Below are 17,896 nucleotides of genomic sequence, written 5' to 3'. Positions count from 1 at the left end.
AGCACATAGAAGTCATGAGGCTTTACATGGCGCGGTTTTTGTTCTACCTTAGACCGTGTATGTGTTTATTCTGACTGTAGTCTGCTTTTGGTAGGCTAGATGTAGTGGTACATTGTAGGTATAACCGTTGTGGGTGGCCCACTTACGTAGGTATCTTAGTATGGTAGGTTAGCTTCCATATGAAGGTACCGCTTACTTTGTTGGCTACCCCTTTTCCCATAATATCATAAGTAAGCTATATTAGGTGGTTTTCAGGGGTAAAAGTGGGCCGACAAAAAGGGGGAAGGGAATCAAGTATGAGCCCTGGCTACTATATATGAAGTAATTCATTCGATACTAGGTACCTACTGTTTAGGCAATATTGAGATTCCTAGATGCAAATAATTCAACTTCTCCTAGCTATGATATGGTAGGTAGACGAAATGGTTGGCGATAGTCTTATATTTGAAAATATTGTTATGTTATATTTGGCGTAACATAAACTGAACATGATCAAAATAGATGAACCAATATGGTGGCATAGGAAATAACTTGAATGTTAAGAACCTGCTCACTGGGATTGATAGATAAATCGAAGAGGCTCTCTCACTATTAACTAACTGGCTGCTTCGTTGCCACCCCTTTTATCTGCCTCTCCACTTTTCCCCCCCTTAAAGCCATGTGCCCAAATTCAAACATCGTCATCATAATCATCATAATCATCATCGTCATTATTCTAAGCACCGCCAAACACCAAAAGACTCTGCACATTAACCCCGCCGAACCCACGTCGGCGCAGCAGTTCCCTGCCGCGGTGAACAGGAAACTCTGCTACCGCCAGGACGCTGACCTGCGCAGCACCGACGCCAACCTCGGTCAGTAGCTGCAGCACCGCACAGAGCGTCACCCCCGTGGCCAGCACATCGTCCACGACCACGACCGACGCGCCCTTAGGGATCACATCGCGGTCCATCTCAATCCTGCTCTCCTTCGAACCGTTGCCAGCTGTAGCCGAGGAAGACGACGAGATATGCGATGGGGACTTGGCGACGGACACGGTGGGTGGGGGGAGCTTGCCGGCCTGGCGGATCAGCGCTAGCGGTACGTCAACTTGCGCGGCTAATGCCGATGCGTAAATGAAGCCGCCGGTCTCGCAGCAGGCCACTACATCGACCTGGGTCCAGTCGCCGGTGAAGTGCGTTTGCAGTAGAGACGTGCACAGCGCTAGCCCGCCACGCTGCTGCGAGATGTCGAGAACGTGCTGGAAGTCGATACCCGGGCGCGGGAAGCTAGGGACCGAGCGAACCATGTTGGCGAGCCTTTGCAGATCCTCGTGGAAAAGGGGGAGCAGGCGGCGTTCGGCGAACGCTACTGCAGCTCTATTTCCGGTTATATCGTTGTTTTCGTTGTTGAATACAAGGCTGGGGAGGCAATCTAGAGCCTTCATGCTCGGCTCTTCATTTCTGCTGGGGCTGTTGGCATGGCCATGGCCGTAACTTCCCCGGCGAAGCCACCGCGTCACGTAGCTGGCTTCGACGCGAACCTCGAGCACTCTGCTATCCGGCACCAGATGCGAAAAGTTTGCAACCGGCGCCTCGTCTCTCATACCAGTGATTAGCAACACATCTACATCTAGGGCGCCGTACACCGCACTCAAAAAATGTTCTTCTGGCAGCCGAGGTCGTCGCCGTACCTGGTCCTGAAAAAACGCTGTCAATGCTGGCCGGTGTTGCTCTTTGTAGGTACGGTCCCGCAGTAGGCGATTTATGTCAGCGCTGGTAGCTGCTGCGTATTCCCGCTTTGTCTCATCACTGATACTGACTGAACGTGCCGAGAGAGCTTTGTTGGTGCATGAAATGAATGCGAAAACCCAAATACCGGCGCAATGGTCCTTGCCGGCACAGCTTTCGCCCGTGACGAGAAGTATGAGTTTCGGTCCCATCGGTGCTTTCGGGAGTGGGCAGGTGTAAGCTAATACATTGCATGGGTCCATGGTGTGTTTGAGACGGGCCAAGCGCAGCCAGTTCGGCCCAAAGGCTTTGGCCGCCAATGCTGCATCCCTGGGATCTGGCCCAAGGTCAGCACCGTAAGCTCCACTGCTGAAGGGTAGTAAGTCCCCGGTAACCTCGTAAACCCATTGTATGGCAGCTCGACAGACCTCAGTCCCATCTTGGCCACGAGGCCAGACACCCGTTACTACACAGGCATAGCACCAATCTCGACAGCCGAACGCAGTAGCATCGGCCATCACATCGCCAATTGTTCCATCAGTTCGCATCAAATGGAGGTAGCAGAGTGGCGAGGGACGAGTCGTAAAAGCCGTCAATAATGAGTCGACGATATCCCTGTCCTCGAAGGAGTATAAAAATAAACATCGCTTGAATGAGGAAGTCTTGACGCCGCTATGGTCACCTGGCATTGTGGGTCTATACTTTTCATCGTCAACTAAGCCAAGGCCGTCTCTCACCGCATCGCTGTGTCTTAACCCTAAAATTGCATCTAGAGATGATAAAGACGGAATGATGGATTCTTCAATCATGGAACTAGTTGTGAAAGGTTCGAGGATAGTCACGTTAAGAAAGAACTGATTCTTGTCCCCGTGTAAATAAATGTCCGTAGAGTAGCTCTGGACAAGGCATTTGGTGATAATTTCATCGTATCTATAGAGCTTGTCCCGTGCTTCGTCGTTGTCGTGCAGCGGGAGAGTCCAAGTGTGAACCAAATAGTCCAGAACCTCGTAAGTCTTAAAAATCAAACCAATCACGATGCCAAAGTTGGTCCCGGCGCCCTTTATCGCCCATAACAATTCTGCTTCGTTATCTAGGCGTACGGCACCGGGAGGCTGGTGTTGGCTTGGTACACAACCAACACAGAGGACCTGGCCGGAGTTGACGCTAACGATTACGGCACCGATAATGGCATCACACGTCAGCCCGTGCCGCCGGGTAAGGTGCCCTATGCCGCCTTGCAGCCATAGTCCCGCCCCGACGCTTGGACGGGTCCCCATGGGTACTGTCAAACCAGCTTCCATAGTTTTGCAAACGATATCCCCCGTTTTACAACCTGCCCCTACGACGGCCCAGAAAGCGCAGCTGGGACGAGATTTTCCATGCTCTTCTTCGGCGGTGACGATGTGTATTTGATCAAAGGCGCTCATATCGACCGACACAACGTTGGGCCAAATACCGTGGCCGCTGTGGCCTCCACCGATAACGGTCAGGCCGAGCCCATGTTTTAGAGCCCATTCAACGCACTGTTGAACATGCTGAATCTCTGTTGGTCTAACAGTGGCGGCAGGGTGATGAAGACGACCCTCCCGACTTTTCATCGTCACGCCCCCCTTTACCAATGGCACTTGGGCCGTCAGCTTCGGCAACGAAGTTGCATACTGGTTAAAGGCTACCATGACAGTGGGAGAGCTGAACAAGAGATGACCCGGGTAAGCTTCTTCATGACGGCCCAAGTCTCGACACACCCCACGCCACTTAAAACGGATGTTCCTGTCTTCGTCGACAGCCGGCAGGGTAAACCCGGCAACGAAGGAAGCGAAATTATCTAATACCTCGCCGTTATCTACCACTCGAATAACCCCAGTTGGGAAAGAAGCTGTCCGATGGCACGCTAAGCCTTCGAGGTGTAGATATTCTTCGCTATGAAAAACTACCACCATCCCACCTTCTGAAACAAGCATCTCCAACGCACGTTCAACGAATTTGTGTTTGGGGTTCATATAGTCCATACCGCGAGAAAATATGATGACATCGAATTTCTCGTCCCGATCACTGGTACTTGTGCTGGTGTTGCTCCTCGTGTGACTGTCCGGTCTAAACGGGACTTGATGGATTTTCGGTTGGCTATCTAGACAAGGCAGCCGGGACCCCGTATCCGAGGTAGAAGAAATCCACTTGTACAGGCTTGCGGCAAATGAAGCGTTAGGCTCATATGCAGTGTATTCACTGACCTTCCGTCTCAAATGGACAGGCGAATATTCGAGGATGCTTTGTGGACCAGGTTCAATTTCTAGCACCGATATTCGGATTCGCGAGTTGAAGAGGGGGGTTAGCAGCTGAACCAGTTGCGGAATAACAAAGTCTTCGTAGATCGCCCAGCCTGAGCTCCGCACCAAGATGTCAAATCCAGCGCGATACTGTGTATCAGATAGAGGCTGTGTCGGGGACGATACCGTTTCGGCGGCTTTCTGTCGAAGAGCCCGCTTTAGGGAGGCAAGAGTAATCATCTTAGATCGGTCCAAGTGCAGACTTTTCACAATTGTAGGGAAGGCGAGAATGGTTTGATCGGGGTCACATAATGAGAATGGACTGTCGGCTACAGGGAGACGTTATACGCGCAACTTACCTGCAGCTTGAAGTGGCTACCCGCCGTGGAAAGCCACGCAAGCCTCCTGGGGCTGATTTCGGGCTCAAGTTGGGCGTCGCAGAGCAAACCGTCGCCTTACCGAGGTTTGTAGCATCATGTGCTGATACAATAATGCAGTATTTGATGCAGTATTGAATATTCTCCAGATACTCCACCCGAGTTTAAACATGCTGGTGTTAGTTATTCATTCCCCTACAAGTCCTAGAGCGCAATGGCTATGGCTTCTAACGGTGCAATCAATATATCAGGGTGTAGTTGGATTGATTTGATCCCACGACCAGATGTATGCACCGTTAGAATGCTCGCTCACTTCGAAAGACAGATCGGAGCAGAGCAAACAGGCGCCATACTTAACCTCATATATAACGAGCGCCTTCAGAAACACACAAAACAGTTAGTCCTCATTTCCATAGATACCTCCCTTACGTAAAGGCCCCATAATCATCGTACATGACAGGGATAGTGCCTTTGGATTCATGCACCCATTGCCAGCATTGTTCCACAACATATTCAGGCGCGTCTCTTGTGCAGCAAAGCATACCGCTGGGTTGAGCAGTTGTATGAAGGTCGGATCAATAGGTGCCGAGAGTAGGTAGTGAGAAGTTACACATGTTAGGAGTACTGAGCGGCTTCTACATAGATATGAAGGTATGCTTATTGAAAACTAAGTGATGATGACATCTGGATGTGAAGGTGGTAAAAAGGGTGAAAGTGTTGAAATTGGTAGCTGATGGGAAGATTTGAAGAAGTGATGTCTAATTGATCAATCAACCTTCAAGCGTTGGATTATTGAAGACCCGAAGGACTGGATAAAGTGGGCTGTACATTAGCTAGTACATGTACTTGTATCCAGTACATCGGACGGTGTTATGTTTACCCTACATATGTAGGTATCTACCACTGTACACGTATATTGCAGGTGCATACCGTTACAATGCCGCAGTCTCACTTGATGTCATCAGCAACATTGAATTTCCGATTCGTACTAGGTACATGCATGGTATCCATTCCAGTTAACTACCTAGTACCCAGTAGTACCTGCACGTCCTGACTTTCTAGGGCACGAAATTTTATTATACGTATAAGTATTATACGTATGATACATGTATTTACACGGTATAATGATTCGTTATACGTATAGCGGAACGGAAGAACCCTTTCCGGGCCCACAAATAACGGGGTTATTCACATTTCATATATATATCTTCGATATTTTCCCTTAACTTTCAGCATTAATTGTAATAAATTTCAAAAAATCTCGAAAAAGTTTTCAAAAATATTAGTAAATAAATAAGTAAACAAACACTTTATTACATAATCGAGATAAAATAAGAAATAAAGCAAGGAAAGCTTTGGATTTAATGGTAAAAAGATGAAAAATGGAAGGTTTGTATGTGATAATTTACTATACGGTATATTATACCACTTTAGTATGGGTATAATGGTATAATTCGGTATGTATGAATAAATACCGTATAATGATTGACTATACGTATAGTTTAGTGCCCTATGACTTTCAAATCTTACATATACTAGGTATTCACCTGATGTTGTAATTTGTACATATACCGACCTATCAGGCAGGTACTATTCTAATCAGATCGCCTCTATATTAAAAGCTTCACCTTTTCATGATTTCCTAAAAAGCCGCATTATTTCTCTTAAATTACAAGATAGCCCCGTTGTCGGTAATTTTTAAAGACAGAGCTAGTTAACATCGTAGCAACATCATTGCAACCCAACGACCTTCTTAGGCCACTAGCTGCGCCTACCTACAGGCGCAAACTGAGCTCAACACAACGAGACAGACAATGCGCGTGATAAGGTCTCCGTAACAAGATCTCAATCTCGGCCTCGAGTAGACGGAGAAGAATCTTGGAAATTACGAGTGTTCACGTCGATAATTTGGGCTTTTTTGTACATACATTCATTGAACCCTTACCCACGCATTCGATATCGAGTCGCAAATCTCTCGCTCAACTCACTCAGTCACTCATTTTCTCATCTTATTCGTTTCATCGTCATTTTTTATGAGGATATAAGCTCGGAACCATGTCAGCATACACATCGGAGAACCCGGTTCTCATCCACGAAGGCCCTCGCGGCCCCGCGATGTGGATGTTACAACAACCCCGCGCCCCGCTGTTCCTCGTCCACGATGGCGGCGGTACCAATTTTAGCTACCATTTGCTAGACCCGCTCGACCGTCCGCTCTGGGGCGTCGAAAACGCCAAGCTTCATGCCGGCGGTTGGTGGGAGGGCGGAATCCCCGAGATGGCCGCTCATTACATCAACCTCATATCCAGAGTCATGCCCGAAGGTGGTGATATCATTTTGGGTGGTAAGTAACTTCAAGTCTTCTCCCTAACCTCTTTCCAGAGTAGCACTATTCCCCATAATGTATCCTGTCTGCGTTTCACGATGTTAAAGAGGTTTCTCTAGGTTGGTCGTTGGGGGGACACCTCTCCCTGGAGATGGCCCACCAGATTGCTGTAGCGGGGCGAAACGGGAGTATCACATGCGGTAGTGATGCTGGCAGCAGTGACAAGAGCAGCCGCACGGGTAGTCCGGCAGCTCCTCAATTTCGAGTTTTGGGTATGATCTTCATCGACACAGTCTTTCCCACCCAGTTGGAGATCTTACGCGGACCTCCCGCCCCCGAACCTGTGTTCCTATCATCCATGGAATCTAAAGCTATGAAGCTCAAGGACAAGGTGAACCTGAACATGACACATGCCCGCATGATGGTGCAGTCGTGGGACATGCCGCAGTGGGAAGATGGCTTGAAAGTTCCGCCAACAATCCTCTTACGCGCCAAGGAGTTTGTCAGCCGCGACCCTTCCCAGACCTTCGTCGACTATGTCAGAGAATACCCTCTCATCGGTTGGGAAGAGTACAATGAGAAGCACGGCAACTTTATCATTGAAGTTGTTGAAGTAGAAGGCCACCACTTCTCCATCTTCTCATTCGAACACGTGAGTGAACCTCTGAGTTCTCGCCCCGTTTTCTTTCGCGGTCATGTTTCTCCTGATGGTAACCGAACTAACTAATCGAAATCGCTTTAGATCGAGGATGTTTCCAAGAAGATCAGACGTGCGGCTGATAAACTAGATCAGCCAGAGTTTTAATACCTACCTAATACCTACCTACATAGTAGTGCCTACCTAGATGATATACGACTTTACGATTCTCTCGTGCCTGACACCTCCTGACATGGTGATTCATGTTCGGTGTTTGGGTGCGGGTTGCGTCTACTTGCATTAGATTTGATACTGACTTACGAAGTTTTTATTTAGAGTCGAGGCTATATCCGACTTAAATCATGTCGCATTTGGTGATGCTTTCAGACTTTCTATCACATTTGGGCGATGCGGTTATCGGTGCCTATTAGGTACGTCGCCGATATCGACGGGGTGTAATCCACCAGGCTTGTACATCCAGACACCCTCGACGTCATGAATATTTTCAGCGGGGTTTGTAAGAGGGGGTGGCCTCTGAGCTTCAGCCATGGCAATGAATGAGACGGTATACAAGGGTACTGGGAGAGCTACTTGGAAGGATGGGAAGAAATTCAGGGGGAGCCTTGGCAGTTGGCTGGAGATGTTGCCTCATCGTGTGGCAGCTGTGGCTTATGCCTACTTCTTCTTTGATGTAACCCCTTGCTTACCTTATGTATCTATCTTCAACATGCTCTTCCTCAAATTTCAATTAAAACATAAACTTGCCTAGTCTATATATAATTGATACCTAGTTTGGGTTTGTTTTTTACAAGTCTTGATGGCTACCTACCTAGTCACAATGCAACTTAGTCTTTACACGTAATATCCATTCACATTTCACCAATCTGTTGCAAGTCCTCGCAGTTGGGCACGTTTAATAGCGGCATCTCTATGTGCCTTTGCCGAGCTCCTTGTTTTTGTTCGGTTCATATTGTGTGACTTAGTTTCTTTGAAAGAAGCAAGGGCGAGAAAGATGTTCAAAAGCACAACTGTATTATGCATAGGTATGAATATATCAGATGCGAACAACCATAGTACCAACACAAAATACCAAAGTTAAGTGAGGGAGAGGAAGGAGGTGACACGTTTCAATCTGCAACAGCCAAAGAGACTAGGTACGGAAGAAAGGTACCTAGTGTATGGGAATTCCAAGAAGTGCTATGGTGGCATTGTGAATTTTGGATAAAGACGTATTTTCGGTCACCGTGGAGGCCATTTCCGGTCATCTCAGCTACAACTAAAGCAATTCTCAATTGGCTAGGACGAAGCTAAACGGATAGTTGGAGTGAACAAAGATGAGTAACCCCTAAGCAGGGCTGATAGGCCACGTTACCCAAAAGGGCATGGAGTTGTTAAGATTTGCCTTGTCTGAAAAGCAGAGTACATTCGGCCATCATTCCATTCAGTTTGAATAAGGAACGGAGGGTCCGGCCTTGATTCAGGCCATAGTATTGTGACGGCTATTGTTATGTTGAACAATAGCGCAAGGACAAAGGTTGGTGATAAAGGATACCGGAAAACAATAAAGCCTAGCGGCACATATAATTACGATAGATATGTCGAACGTGTGGCGAGCAGACTCCCTTCCAATTGTGCAAAGGTAAACATCATTACCCCCTATATCAACTAGAGTAAGTAAAACAGCATCTGAACCGAATCAGACATGGCAGCCTACGTTGCACGTTTCAATGCTGCCTCCACGATACTAGATACCGCGTCTCACCGTAGCTCGCATCACGAAATCTTCCACATGATCCGCAGAGACGATTCGGATCAGCTGAGTCCCGGCGTTATTGCAGGTATTGTCGTCGTTAGTATGCTTGCAACGATGCTCATATCGCTTTCTATAATGCAGTGCCACAAGTTCAGCATAGCTCGTCGCAGGCAGAAGGAGGCGGACAAACTATCCAAAACCTACACCAGACGAAACGTTACCTCTCACGCCTCGCGCGGCCGCGCTCCTCGAGCCGTGAGCCCGGCTTCCACTACCACCATGCCTGTCACTTTCAGACCCGTAGATTGGGAGTATGAGCTCAAGTACTGGCAGACCACGACGGAGGCTTCCGAGACAGGTACGGCGAACGAGGTGGCCCTGTCTCACCGCATGACCCCTGAGTCTGACAAAACTCTCAGCGTAGGCCACGGCAGACAATCAATCGAAGAGAAGAAGCAAGACCAGCTTCAACACGAGGAGGACGATGCCGACTCTAGATTTACCGTTGGCTCTATCGATGAAGATGAAAGTGTTATTGTTGACGAAATCGCAACGGCGACAGCTGTCCCCATTGTAAATGTGTACCACAGCCCGAGGCCTGTCAAGGTAAGTGTCAACAACGGCGATAACACCATTGACTCGGTAGGCTCGAATAGTACTCGGCAGTGGCCATCTGGAAATGGTGCTGTTGAGTCGGGCCATGGTACGGTAGGTAGAAGTGTAGAAGAGGAATACTGGATATAATTTAGTGGGCATCTACCCACCAAACCTAGGGGAATTAGACTACAAATAAGGGTTTTAGAAATGTAGGCTCGAAATATACCTCTTTGGAGAATTCAATATCAACCTGGAATACAAGAGGCATCCGGATGGTCGTGCACAATAACCCGAGTTTACGCAACTCAATGAAAACGTACGTGGTGAGCTATCTCAGTCCGTTGCCTCTGCACTGGAAGGGGCGTTTCGATTTCAACAAGTACGGCTACAGGGAACGGGGAAAGGGGAAATGGGACAGGAGCAGGGCATGGCAGAATTGGAGTGTTGGTTCGAAGATAAGCCTCCCGAGAAGTCGCTGGTCGGCCGGCTTGCTGATGAGGCGCCACATCTTACCACGGGTCGGCGGGGGGAGTACGTTTGCCTTCTTCGTGAGATATTCGCGTACGAGCCAGGGAACCGCATGTCAGCAAGGGATGTTGTGGAGCGTTTGAAGTCACCGGCATTTTTGGATTAGTAGGTAGTGCGGAGGATACACGCTACTAGAGCGGCGAGGAGTTTACCTCCCGTTTATACATGTATGGATATTTCTTTTTACGTACCTAGGTATTTAATGATATTGATCTAGACCCTAACCCTAACCCTACCCCTAGGCATGCAACCACTATTAGTTATCCTTCCTTCGTTCGCCCTCGTAACCACAAGCAGTAACGGGCCCCCTGTTCGTTACCTCTACCTATTTTAGCAAAACAGCTAAGCATTAAATGAAAAAGGGGATTCTGGTCGACAATATTAACCGCAACTATCTAGATTAAATTCGTCTTATGTACTACTAGTAGTACTTAGCCATTGTACCAGGGTGCTGATTACGTAACTCAGTCAGTGTATTATGTACTTCCGGCGTGAGTCAAACTTTCCCGGAATAGCACTGATTAGTGATCGCACAACACTTATCTCCTTACGGGTTGCCGGTTAGTGCGTAGATCACTTGTACGCCCGTACTATATCGGTACCTGCATACCTAGTACATGCTACCAACTGCATGTGTGTAGGGTCGACCCGGTCAGGTGAGTCATCTTGGAGACACACAGGAGCAGATTCGAAGCTCAACTACATTAGTTAGAAGGCATTGATCATACCAACTTTCATCAGAACTGCGCGAAAGCATACTCCAGATGGGTATTTTAGAAGGGGAAATAGAATTGCAGCGGCCATCAATGGAAACCCCATGGACTTCGATCGCGGCCACGTTCCCATGCGAACCACTACCGCCAAACTCACAGCGTGAACCAATCAGAACAGAGCGACTAGTGATTCGACCTTTGCAGGAGAATGACCTCCAGGCTCTCCACGAGCTTCGCTCACAGCCAGAAGCCATGACAGGCACTAGCCTTGGCAGGCCTGACCGGGACATCGAGGAGTCTCGCGCAGCCTTGCAGGGGTTCCTACCACCCCACGACAGCGACACATTCCTATTCGGCGTTTTCCTCGCGGCAACAGGCGAGCTGATCGGGGAAGGCGGTGTCCACAACCTCGCATCCTCGCCTTACAGCTGGCCAGAAATCGGGTATAAGTTTCGCAAGGAGTTCTGGGGGAAAGGGTACGCGACTGAATTCCTCCAAGCGTTCCTCGCGGTTTGGTGGGCCTTACCTAGACGTCGTCGTGCCACCATCGAGGAGATTTCCCCTGAAGCATGCATGCAGAACGCAGTGGTGGGCGTGGAACAGATCATTGCCAACGCGGATGCGCAGAACATAGCAAGCCGGATGGTCCTGGAGAAGAGCGGATTCGTCCAATTTGCAGAATGGACGGAGCCAGACACGCAAGAGCATAGGCTGGGTCAGCCTATCACGTTGGTTGGATACAGGCTTTCATCGCCGGGGGGTGATGTTGAGTGAGGTACAACTACTGTACTATATAATGTGGAAACTTTGGAAAGGGAAAATACATAAGGAAAGAAAAGAAAAGATTAGGTACAGAGTACAAAAGACTAAATTGAAGAAGCACGGGATTAAGCACGCGATTCGGAGATAAAGAAAGACTTTGGAGATTTGAAAATCGGACTCGGCGCTAAGGCATGCGCCAATGCAGTGCCATTGCTGTTACACATGTGGTGCAACTAGTCTTCTTACAGTAATTAGCTTGAGGCAATTTAGCTGGGCGTGTCGCGCAATGCTTGCGGCATCTGACGTAGAACCCCTCCATCTGAACTTATGGGTACCTGTGTCGGCATTGTACAATACTTACATGCAATGTCATCCATGGATACCTAGGGTAATATACTTCTTCCATACATACATCTACATCTTTCATATCCTATTCCATACGTATCTCTTACCTCGTCGTCTGTAAAAATAAAATCACCCCTTTCCTCCTTGATTCTTCCCTTTGGTTAGGTGTTATTCTTTGGGTTATGATTATAGTAACTATCATTATCAGTATTTAACCTAGGCATACCTCCAAGTACCCACCTACGAATCTTGGAAGTCATTAATCCCTTGAAAATCATTGTCGCGTAACCTACCAAAGCTTCTCCTCCCGCAAGACCCGAGTAGTATAGCACAGTCACTTATTACTCGCACTACTCACCAACCATGACCACCTTCCCAAGCACATAGCCATGATTGTCCGAAATATAACTCGGGCAGCCGGCCCAAGCCCGAGCTGTCTCGGCTTGAATCGGCCCCAACTAAGCCCATGGCTCTCGTTGTCGCATACCACCACCACCACCACCACCACCACCCGAGTCTTCACTACCTCCCTCCAATTGACCCTGCGAAGACCTCACCTAGGTTTACCTCAAGCCTTAACTCCAGCCTTGAAGACGGATCATAATATAGCCAAGTTCAGCTCCAATGCCTCGAAGAAGCCAGCCGCCGCCACCCCGAAAGATCCCCTTGCCGCCATTGACAAGAATGCTCAGGAGCAGCGCAAGGCGGATTGGGCAATCATGAAAGAGATGGCACATTATCTATGGCCCAAGGACAGCCTCAACACTAAGTTGCGCGTGTCGTTGGCAGTTATACTACTCGTTGGCGCCAAGGTGTTGAATGTCCAAGTTCCCTTCTACTTCAAGAGCATTGTAGACGCCATGAACATCGACGTGGGAGCTACGGGTGGCACTGCTGCCATGATCGCCGGAAGCATGATCATCGCGTACGGTGCGACGAGGATAGGAGCTACTCTATTCCAAGAACTACGAAACGCCGTCTTCGCCTCGGTCGCTCAAAAGGCGATCCGAAAAGTAGCCTGTAACGTCTTTGACCATCTACTGCGCCTGGATCTAAACTTTCATCTCACGAAGCAGACCGGTGGATTGACTAGAGCTATCGACCGCGGTACGAAAGGCATCAGTTTCCTGCTTACGAGCATGGTATTTCACATTTTCCCTACGGCACTGGAGATTGGCATGGTTTGTGGGATTCTCACTTGGCAATATGGCGCAAAGTATGCTGTCATTACCGCCGTCACTATGACTGCGTATACCGCATTTACGATCTGGACCACATCCTGGAGAACCAAGTTCCGAAGACAAGCCAATGCTGCAGACAACAAAGCTTCAACCGTAGCAGTGGACTCCTTGATCAACTACGAAGCCGTCAAGTATTTCAACAATGAGAAGTTCGAGGTGGCTCGATACGACAAGGCACTACAGGAGTACGAAAAAAGCTCCATCAAGATCGCCACCTCCCTAGCTTTACTCAACAGCGGCCAGAACATAATATTTTCTGGCGCACTAACGGCCATGATGTATCTCGCCGCCAACGGTGTCGCCAGTGGTTCCTTGACAGTTGGCGACCTTGTGATGGTCAACCAACTAGTCTTTCAGTTGTCGGTCCCATTGAACTTTCTCGGTTCCGTGTATCGCGAGCTTAGACAGTCCCTTTTGGACATGGAAACACTCTTCAACCTACAGAAAGTGAATGTTTCTATCAAGGAGCTCCCCGACGCGAAGGCGCTGCATTTAGCCAAAGGTGGTGAGATCAAATTTCAGAACGTCAATTTCGGATATAACGCCGAGCGCCCAATTCTTCGGGATCTCTCGATGACTATCCCTGCTGGGAAGAAGGTCGCGATCGTAGGCCCCAGTGGATGTGGAAAGTCTACGATTTTGAGACTACTCTTCCGATACTATGACGTCGAGAATGGCCGCATCCTCATCGATGACCAAGACATTCGTCACGTTACATTGGAGTCACTGCGAAAGTCAATTGGTGTCGTTCCACAAGATACTCCCTTATTCAACGACACCGTCGAGCACAACATCCGATATGGCGATTTGTCAGCTCCCGAATCCAAGGTTATATCCGCCACTAAGCGTGCGCGCATCCACGACATTATCTCGAGCTGGCCGGCCGGATACTCTACCAAAGTGGGCGAGAGAGGCATGATGATCAGTGGTGGAGAGAAGCAACGTCTCGCGGTCTCCAGACTGCTGCTCAAGGACCCACCGCTATTGTTCTTCGACGAGGCGACGAGCGCGCTCGATACCCATACGGAGCAGGCCCTGATGCAGAATATTAACAGTATTCTCCGCGAAAAGTCGCGAACAAGCGTCTTCGTAGCCCATCGCTTGCGAACTATTTACGACGCTGACTTGATCATCGTGCTGAGAGAGGGTAGAGTCGCGGAGCAAGGAACCCATAAGGAGCTGATCGATCGCGGAGGCCTTTACTCGGAGCTCTGGAGTGGTAAGTCTAATTATTTACTCCTTTCAAATATAATCCATACTTTTCTTTCTTGGATAGTAGCTGACCTTTGCTTTTGCAGCCCAAGAAACGCTGTTCAATTCTGACGGCGACATCGAAGGGGTGATTGAGAGTACCGCGGATGCTGAAGTAAAGGAGGGAAGCAAGCAACCTCAGCCATGATGAATTGCTGTACCTACCTACATACTTGCATAGTACTGTCCGGGTGGTTACTTGAGACAGTAATAGGTTCTGTTAAAGGCTGTGGCCTTATGAATTGGTTAAGGGACCGTGCTTCCATAATGTTGTCATGGATAGCTATGATCCCTCGAGGAACCTGGCTTTGGTGAATTCTAAAAGATGCCTACCACCTAGTTACCTGGGCAGTTAAAAATAGCAACGATGATCGTCTCGAAACCGAAAAAGTTCGATCCGATGGAAAATAATAATCGCCGATTAGGTTCAGTGAGCTTGGTCCTTGCGTGAATTTACTTACCAGGTAGCTACCCCTAATTAACACAGCATCAATTCTATGGTTTTCTCTCTCCAGTAGTTAAAGCATTTAAAGCTTCCCAAGCTCTCCCTTTCGTAAACATTGGATGGATACCTAAAGTGGGTTACATGAGACTTCGTATTGAGTTTCGTAGATACCTACATACCTACAATTACACAATATTTATGCAGTATAGAGCTTCCGTGGAGCTTCCGTGGAAAAGCTAAGTGCGTGTCGATTCTCAGCCTTTACCTCGTATTTGTGTATAAACCTGCCTATTTGGGCCCTCTCCTCTATGCGCACCTTTGCGAGGGAAAGCCTGGAACCTGGACTTGGGACCCGCGTCTTTTGAGCCGCGTAACAATTGATTCAGCTCCTGGAAACGTAGGTAGGTAAGTAGTTAGTGTAGATATGATATATCAAACGGGTTACGGATCACGGGTTTCGAGCGATGAAATTTCCGCTTTCCCATGCCGCCGTGGAGTTTGCGTCAAGAGAGCACTGGCTGATCTTCGACAGCTAGCCGGCACGCTTATGTCCGTGAGATCCAGATCCATACCTACGCGCAGCTGGAGGCGATCTACCTACCTACGTCTGTGCACGGAAGCCATGTTTGGAGCAGAAAAAAAAAACAAAATGTCTATTGGCGCACCGAGTCACCAACTCTACGCCTGCTCGTGCGCCAAGTATAATTTTTAATGGACCACCAACGATGTCTTGGCCTTTTCTTCTACTCCCCGCTCGTGGTGACATATAGATTGTGCTTGGCAAGAGGTAGATAAATATGATGGCGAACTCGAAGATACTGTCTGTTTTGGTTTTTGGCTTGGCAGCCTGCGCCAGCGCTATTTCGATAGGCCTCGGACGCAATGAGAAGAGGCAGTTGGAGGTGCCGATTGTGGATTTGGGGTATGAGGTTCATGAGGGTGTGGTTAATGTGCGTTGCCCCTTTCTTACCTACCTAGTAGAACAACACTTCGACTTGATTTCGTTTCAGAACATTCGGAATACCTCTTCATATACTAAGCCAACAAACCGAGATTAGGCCACCGGCAACTACTACATCTTCAACAACATCCCCTATGCGGAGCAGCCACTTGGCGACCTACGCTTCCAGAAGCCCGTCGCTATCAAAGACCCAGGCTCAGGAATCAACAATGGAACGACAGACGAGGGCAGCATCGTGATCTGCCCGCAGGCGTATCCGCAATGGGTCATCAACAACATGGCAGCGCACAGCGGAGTCGACCCAGCAACCATGGCTGCGTTACTTAACAACCAGACAGGCCAGACGGAAGCTTGCCTCGTGTTGGATGTCTACGTGCCGACGGATATCTTTAATCGGGGGGCTGAGGCTGAAGGTAAGCACACGCTTTGCCTATCTCGAGACATGTCCATTTCTCTGTAGTTGTAGGTCACTAACAAACTGTGCGTCTCACAGCGCCGGTCCTGGTGTGGATACACGGGGGCGGCTTTACCTTTGGCTCCAAGACCTTCTTCGGCAACCCCGCAGGCCTCATCTCTAGATCGCGCCGCAATGGCGAGGACGGGCTCATCATCGTCACAGTCAACTACCGTCTGGGCATGTTCGGGTGGCTAGCAGGGGACGACGTAACCCCGAACCTAGGGCTCCATGACCAACGGCTCGCCCTGGAATGGGTGCAGCAGTACATCCACCTGTTTGGCGGTAGCGCCGAGAAAGTCACGGCCATGGGCGAGAGCGCGGGCGCTTCGAGCGTCGTGCACCAGATCACGGCGTACGGCGGGAAACAACCCGCGCCTTTCCGCGCCGCGATCCCGCAGTCGCCCGCTTTCCAGTTCAACATCGACCTTGACGCGAGTTACGCGCACGCGCTGGCAGAAGCCTCTACGCAGGTCGGGTCAGATGTCAAGGGCGTGGCGGCGCTGCGTGGGTTGCCAACCGAACAGCTGATTGCGATCAATCGAGGTGCCGTGGGCTCAGCGCCCGTCGGCACTTTTGGCTTCGGTCCTGGTCCCGATGGGTCTTTTGTCCCCGCGATACCGCAGGTCCTGCTCTACGAGGGGAAGTTCGATCGCAATGTCAATGTGAGTACCTACCTAGATCCGCTATTCGCATCCCCCCCCTCCCCCTTCCTCTTTTTTTTTTACAACCTACGCGAAAAAGATAATCCCATCCACAAACGAAGATTAGCGGTTAGGTAGTATTAACTGTAACGATCAGCTGCTCATAAGCCACACATCCAACGAATCGATCCCCTTCATGCCTCCCAACATCACCACCGCCGCCGACGTCCTTGCCTACGTGCAGTCCGCCTTCCCGGAAGCCTCAAACACGACGACCGAGACTCTCCTCTCGGACCCGGCCCTGTACCCCGACGTGCTGACGGGCGCCTACCCCTGGACCACCGAGTTCGGCCGCGCCGCGCGTCTCGTCGCAGAGATCAACTTCGCGTGCACGGCACGGCTGCTGGCGCTCGCGCACGGCAGCGGCTCGGCGTACGCGTACGTCTTCTCGTACACGCCCGGCTGGCACGCCGGCGACGTGCCGTACGTCTTCTTCAACGGCGACACGACGACGCTGGAAAACGGGGTGCCCGTCGACGGCGCGCTCGCGGTCCAGCTGCAGGATTATATTGTGAGTTTTGCGATGACGGGGAGCCCGAATGCGGAGGGGGCGGGGCTGCAGTTCCCGGTGTATGGGGAGGGGGCGAGGGTGTTGGAGTTGGGGGATGGGGGGTTCAGGGAGGGGGAGGATGATTTGAGGGGGGGCAGGTGTGAGTGGTTGCAGAAGGCGATGGTGGATGGGAGGTTGTGAGGGGGGGGTGGTAACTGGATGGGAGGGAGGGTGGAAGATTGGATTATTGGAAGGCTCTGCGATGAATGCATGCGACGTATCTAATTTTGGGTAGATGGGAGGTTAGGAGGCAAGGGATGTGAGGATTAATGCAGG

The 17,896-nt window shown here is 49.7% G+C and overlaps 7 protein-coding genes across 7 annotated transcripts; 6 read left to right on the top strand and 1 right to left on the bottom strand.

Moving 5' to 3' along the window:
- Positions 1-425: 425 nt before the first annotated feature.
- Positions 426-4,579, bottom strand: GGS25DRAFT_95084 (uncharacterized protein). The gene has a single exon (XM_049266171.1). The coding sequence runs from the start codon at positions 4,214-4,216 to the stop codon at positions 716-718; it is 3,501 nt and encodes a 1,166-aa protein (XP_049112551.1). The 5' UTR covers positions 4,217-4,579; the 3' UTR covers positions 426-715.
- Positions 4,580-6,232: 1,653 nt separating this feature from the next.
- On the top strand, positions 6,233-7,674 carry GGS25DRAFT_95060 (alpha/beta-hydrolase). Its single transcript, XM_049266170.1, has 3 exons — positions 6,233-6,697; positions 6,799-7,331; positions 7,422-7,674. Exons 1-3 carry the CDS (start codon positions 6,409-6,411, stop codon positions 7,482-7,484), a joined length of 885 nt encoding a protein of 294 aa, XP_049112550.1. The 5' UTR covers positions 6,233-6,408; the 3' UTR covers positions 7,485-7,674.
- Positions 7,675-8,419: 745 nt separating this feature from the next.
- Positions 8,420-10,300, top strand: GGS25DRAFT_528563 (uncharacterized protein; the record flags this gene model as incomplete). The annotated part of the gene is made up of 2 exons (XM_049265199.1): positions 8,420-9,777; positions 10,004-10,300. Exons 1-2 carry the CDS (start codon positions 9,019-9,021, stop codon positions 10,298-10,300), a joined length of 1,056 nt encoding a protein of 351 aa, XP_049112549.1. The 5' UTR covers positions 8,420-9,018.
- A 398-nt stretch (positions 10,301-10,698) lies between these two features.
- GGS25DRAFT_94987 (acyl-CoA N-acyltransferase) lies at positions 10,699-11,775 on the top strand. The gene is made up of 2 exons (XM_049266169.1): positions 10,699-10,850; positions 10,907-11,775. The coding sequence occupies exon 2, from the start codon at positions 10,959-10,961 to the stop codon at positions 11,679-11,681; it is 723 nt and encodes a 240-aa protein (XP_049112548.1). The 5' UTR covers positions 10,699-10,850; positions 10,907-10,958; the 3' UTR covers positions 11,682-11,775.
- GGS25DRAFT_94825 (uncharacterized protein) lies at positions 11,775-12,269 on the top strand. The gene has a single exon (XM_049266168.1). The coding sequence runs from the start codon at positions 11,869-11,871 to the stop codon at positions 12,133-12,135; it is 267 nt and encodes an 88-aa protein (XP_049112547.1). The 5' UTR covers positions 11,775-11,868; the 3' UTR covers positions 12,136-12,269.
- Positions 11,982-15,078, top strand: GGS25DRAFT_511489 (P-loop containing nucleoside triphosphate hydrolase protein). Its single transcript, XM_049262724.1, has 2 exons — positions 11,982-14,466; positions 14,546-15,078. The coding sequence occupies exons 1-2, from the start codon at positions 12,404-12,406 to the stop codon at positions 14,652-14,654; spliced, it is 2,172 nt and encodes a 723-aa protein (XP_049112546.1). The 5' UTR covers positions 11,982-12,403; the 3' UTR covers positions 14,655-15,078.
- On the top strand, positions 15,078-17,735 carry GGS25DRAFT_511484 (Alpha/Beta hydrolase protein; the record flags this gene model as incomplete). Its single annotated transcript, XM_049262723.1, has 4 exons — positions 15,078-15,356; positions 15,484-15,901; positions 16,010-16,325; positions 16,406-17,735. Coding segments are annotated over exons 2-4 (1,208 nt in total), but the record flags the coding sequence as incomplete, so codon positions are not given.
- Positions 17,736-17,896: the final 161 nt, after the last annotated feature.

Source organism: Hypoxylon fragiforme (genome assembly GCF_022984875.1).
Source record: "Hypoxylon fragiforme strain CBS 206.31 chromosome Unknown GGS25scaffold_10, whole genome shotgun sequence".
In the NCBI taxonomy this organism is placed as follows: domain Eukaryota; kingdom Fungi; phylum Ascomycota; class Sordariomycetes; order Xylariales; family Hypoxylaceae; genus Hypoxylon; species Hypoxylon fragiforme.
The sequence above is the reverse complement of the archived record's forward strand: the minus strand, read 5'-3'. Positions and strand labels throughout refer to the sequence as shown.

Excerpts from the sequence above, each read along its gene's own strand:
- GGS25DRAFT_95084 (XM_049266171.1), bottom strand. The coding sequence starts at position 4,216 with ATGATTACTCTTGCCTCCCTAAAGCGGGCTCTTCGACAGAAAGCCGCC.
- GGS25DRAFT_511489 (XM_049262724.1), top strand. The coding sequence starts at position 12,404 with ATGATTGTCCGAAATATAACTCGGGCAGCCGGCCCAAGCCCGAGCTGT. Across the intron at positions 14,467-14,545 it reads GGAGGCCTTTACTCGGAGCT|TTTTGCAGCCCAAGAAACGC; the intron begins CTGGAGTGGTAA and ends GCTGACCTTTGC.
- GGS25DRAFT_94987 (XM_049266169.1), top strand. The coding sequence starts at position 10,959 with ATGGGTATTTTAGAAGGGGAAATAGAATTGCAGCGGCCATCAATGGAA.
- GGS25DRAFT_95060 (XM_049266170.1), top strand. The coding sequence starts at position 6,409 with ATGTCAGCATACACATCGGAGAACCCGGTTCTCATCCACGAAGGCCCT. Across the intron at positions 6,698-6,798 it reads TGGTGATATCATTTTGGGTG|GTTGGTCGTTGGGGGGACAC; the intron begins GTAAGTAACTTC and ends AGGTTTCTCTAG. Across the intron at positions 7,332-7,421 it reads CCATCTTCTCATTCGAACAC|ATCGAGGATGTTTCCAAGAA; the intron begins GTGAGTGAACCT and ends AAATCGCTTTAG.
- GGS25DRAFT_94825 (XM_049266168.1), top strand. The coding sequence starts at position 11,869 with ATGCAGTGCCATTGCTGTTACACATGTGGTGCAACTAGTCTTCTTACA.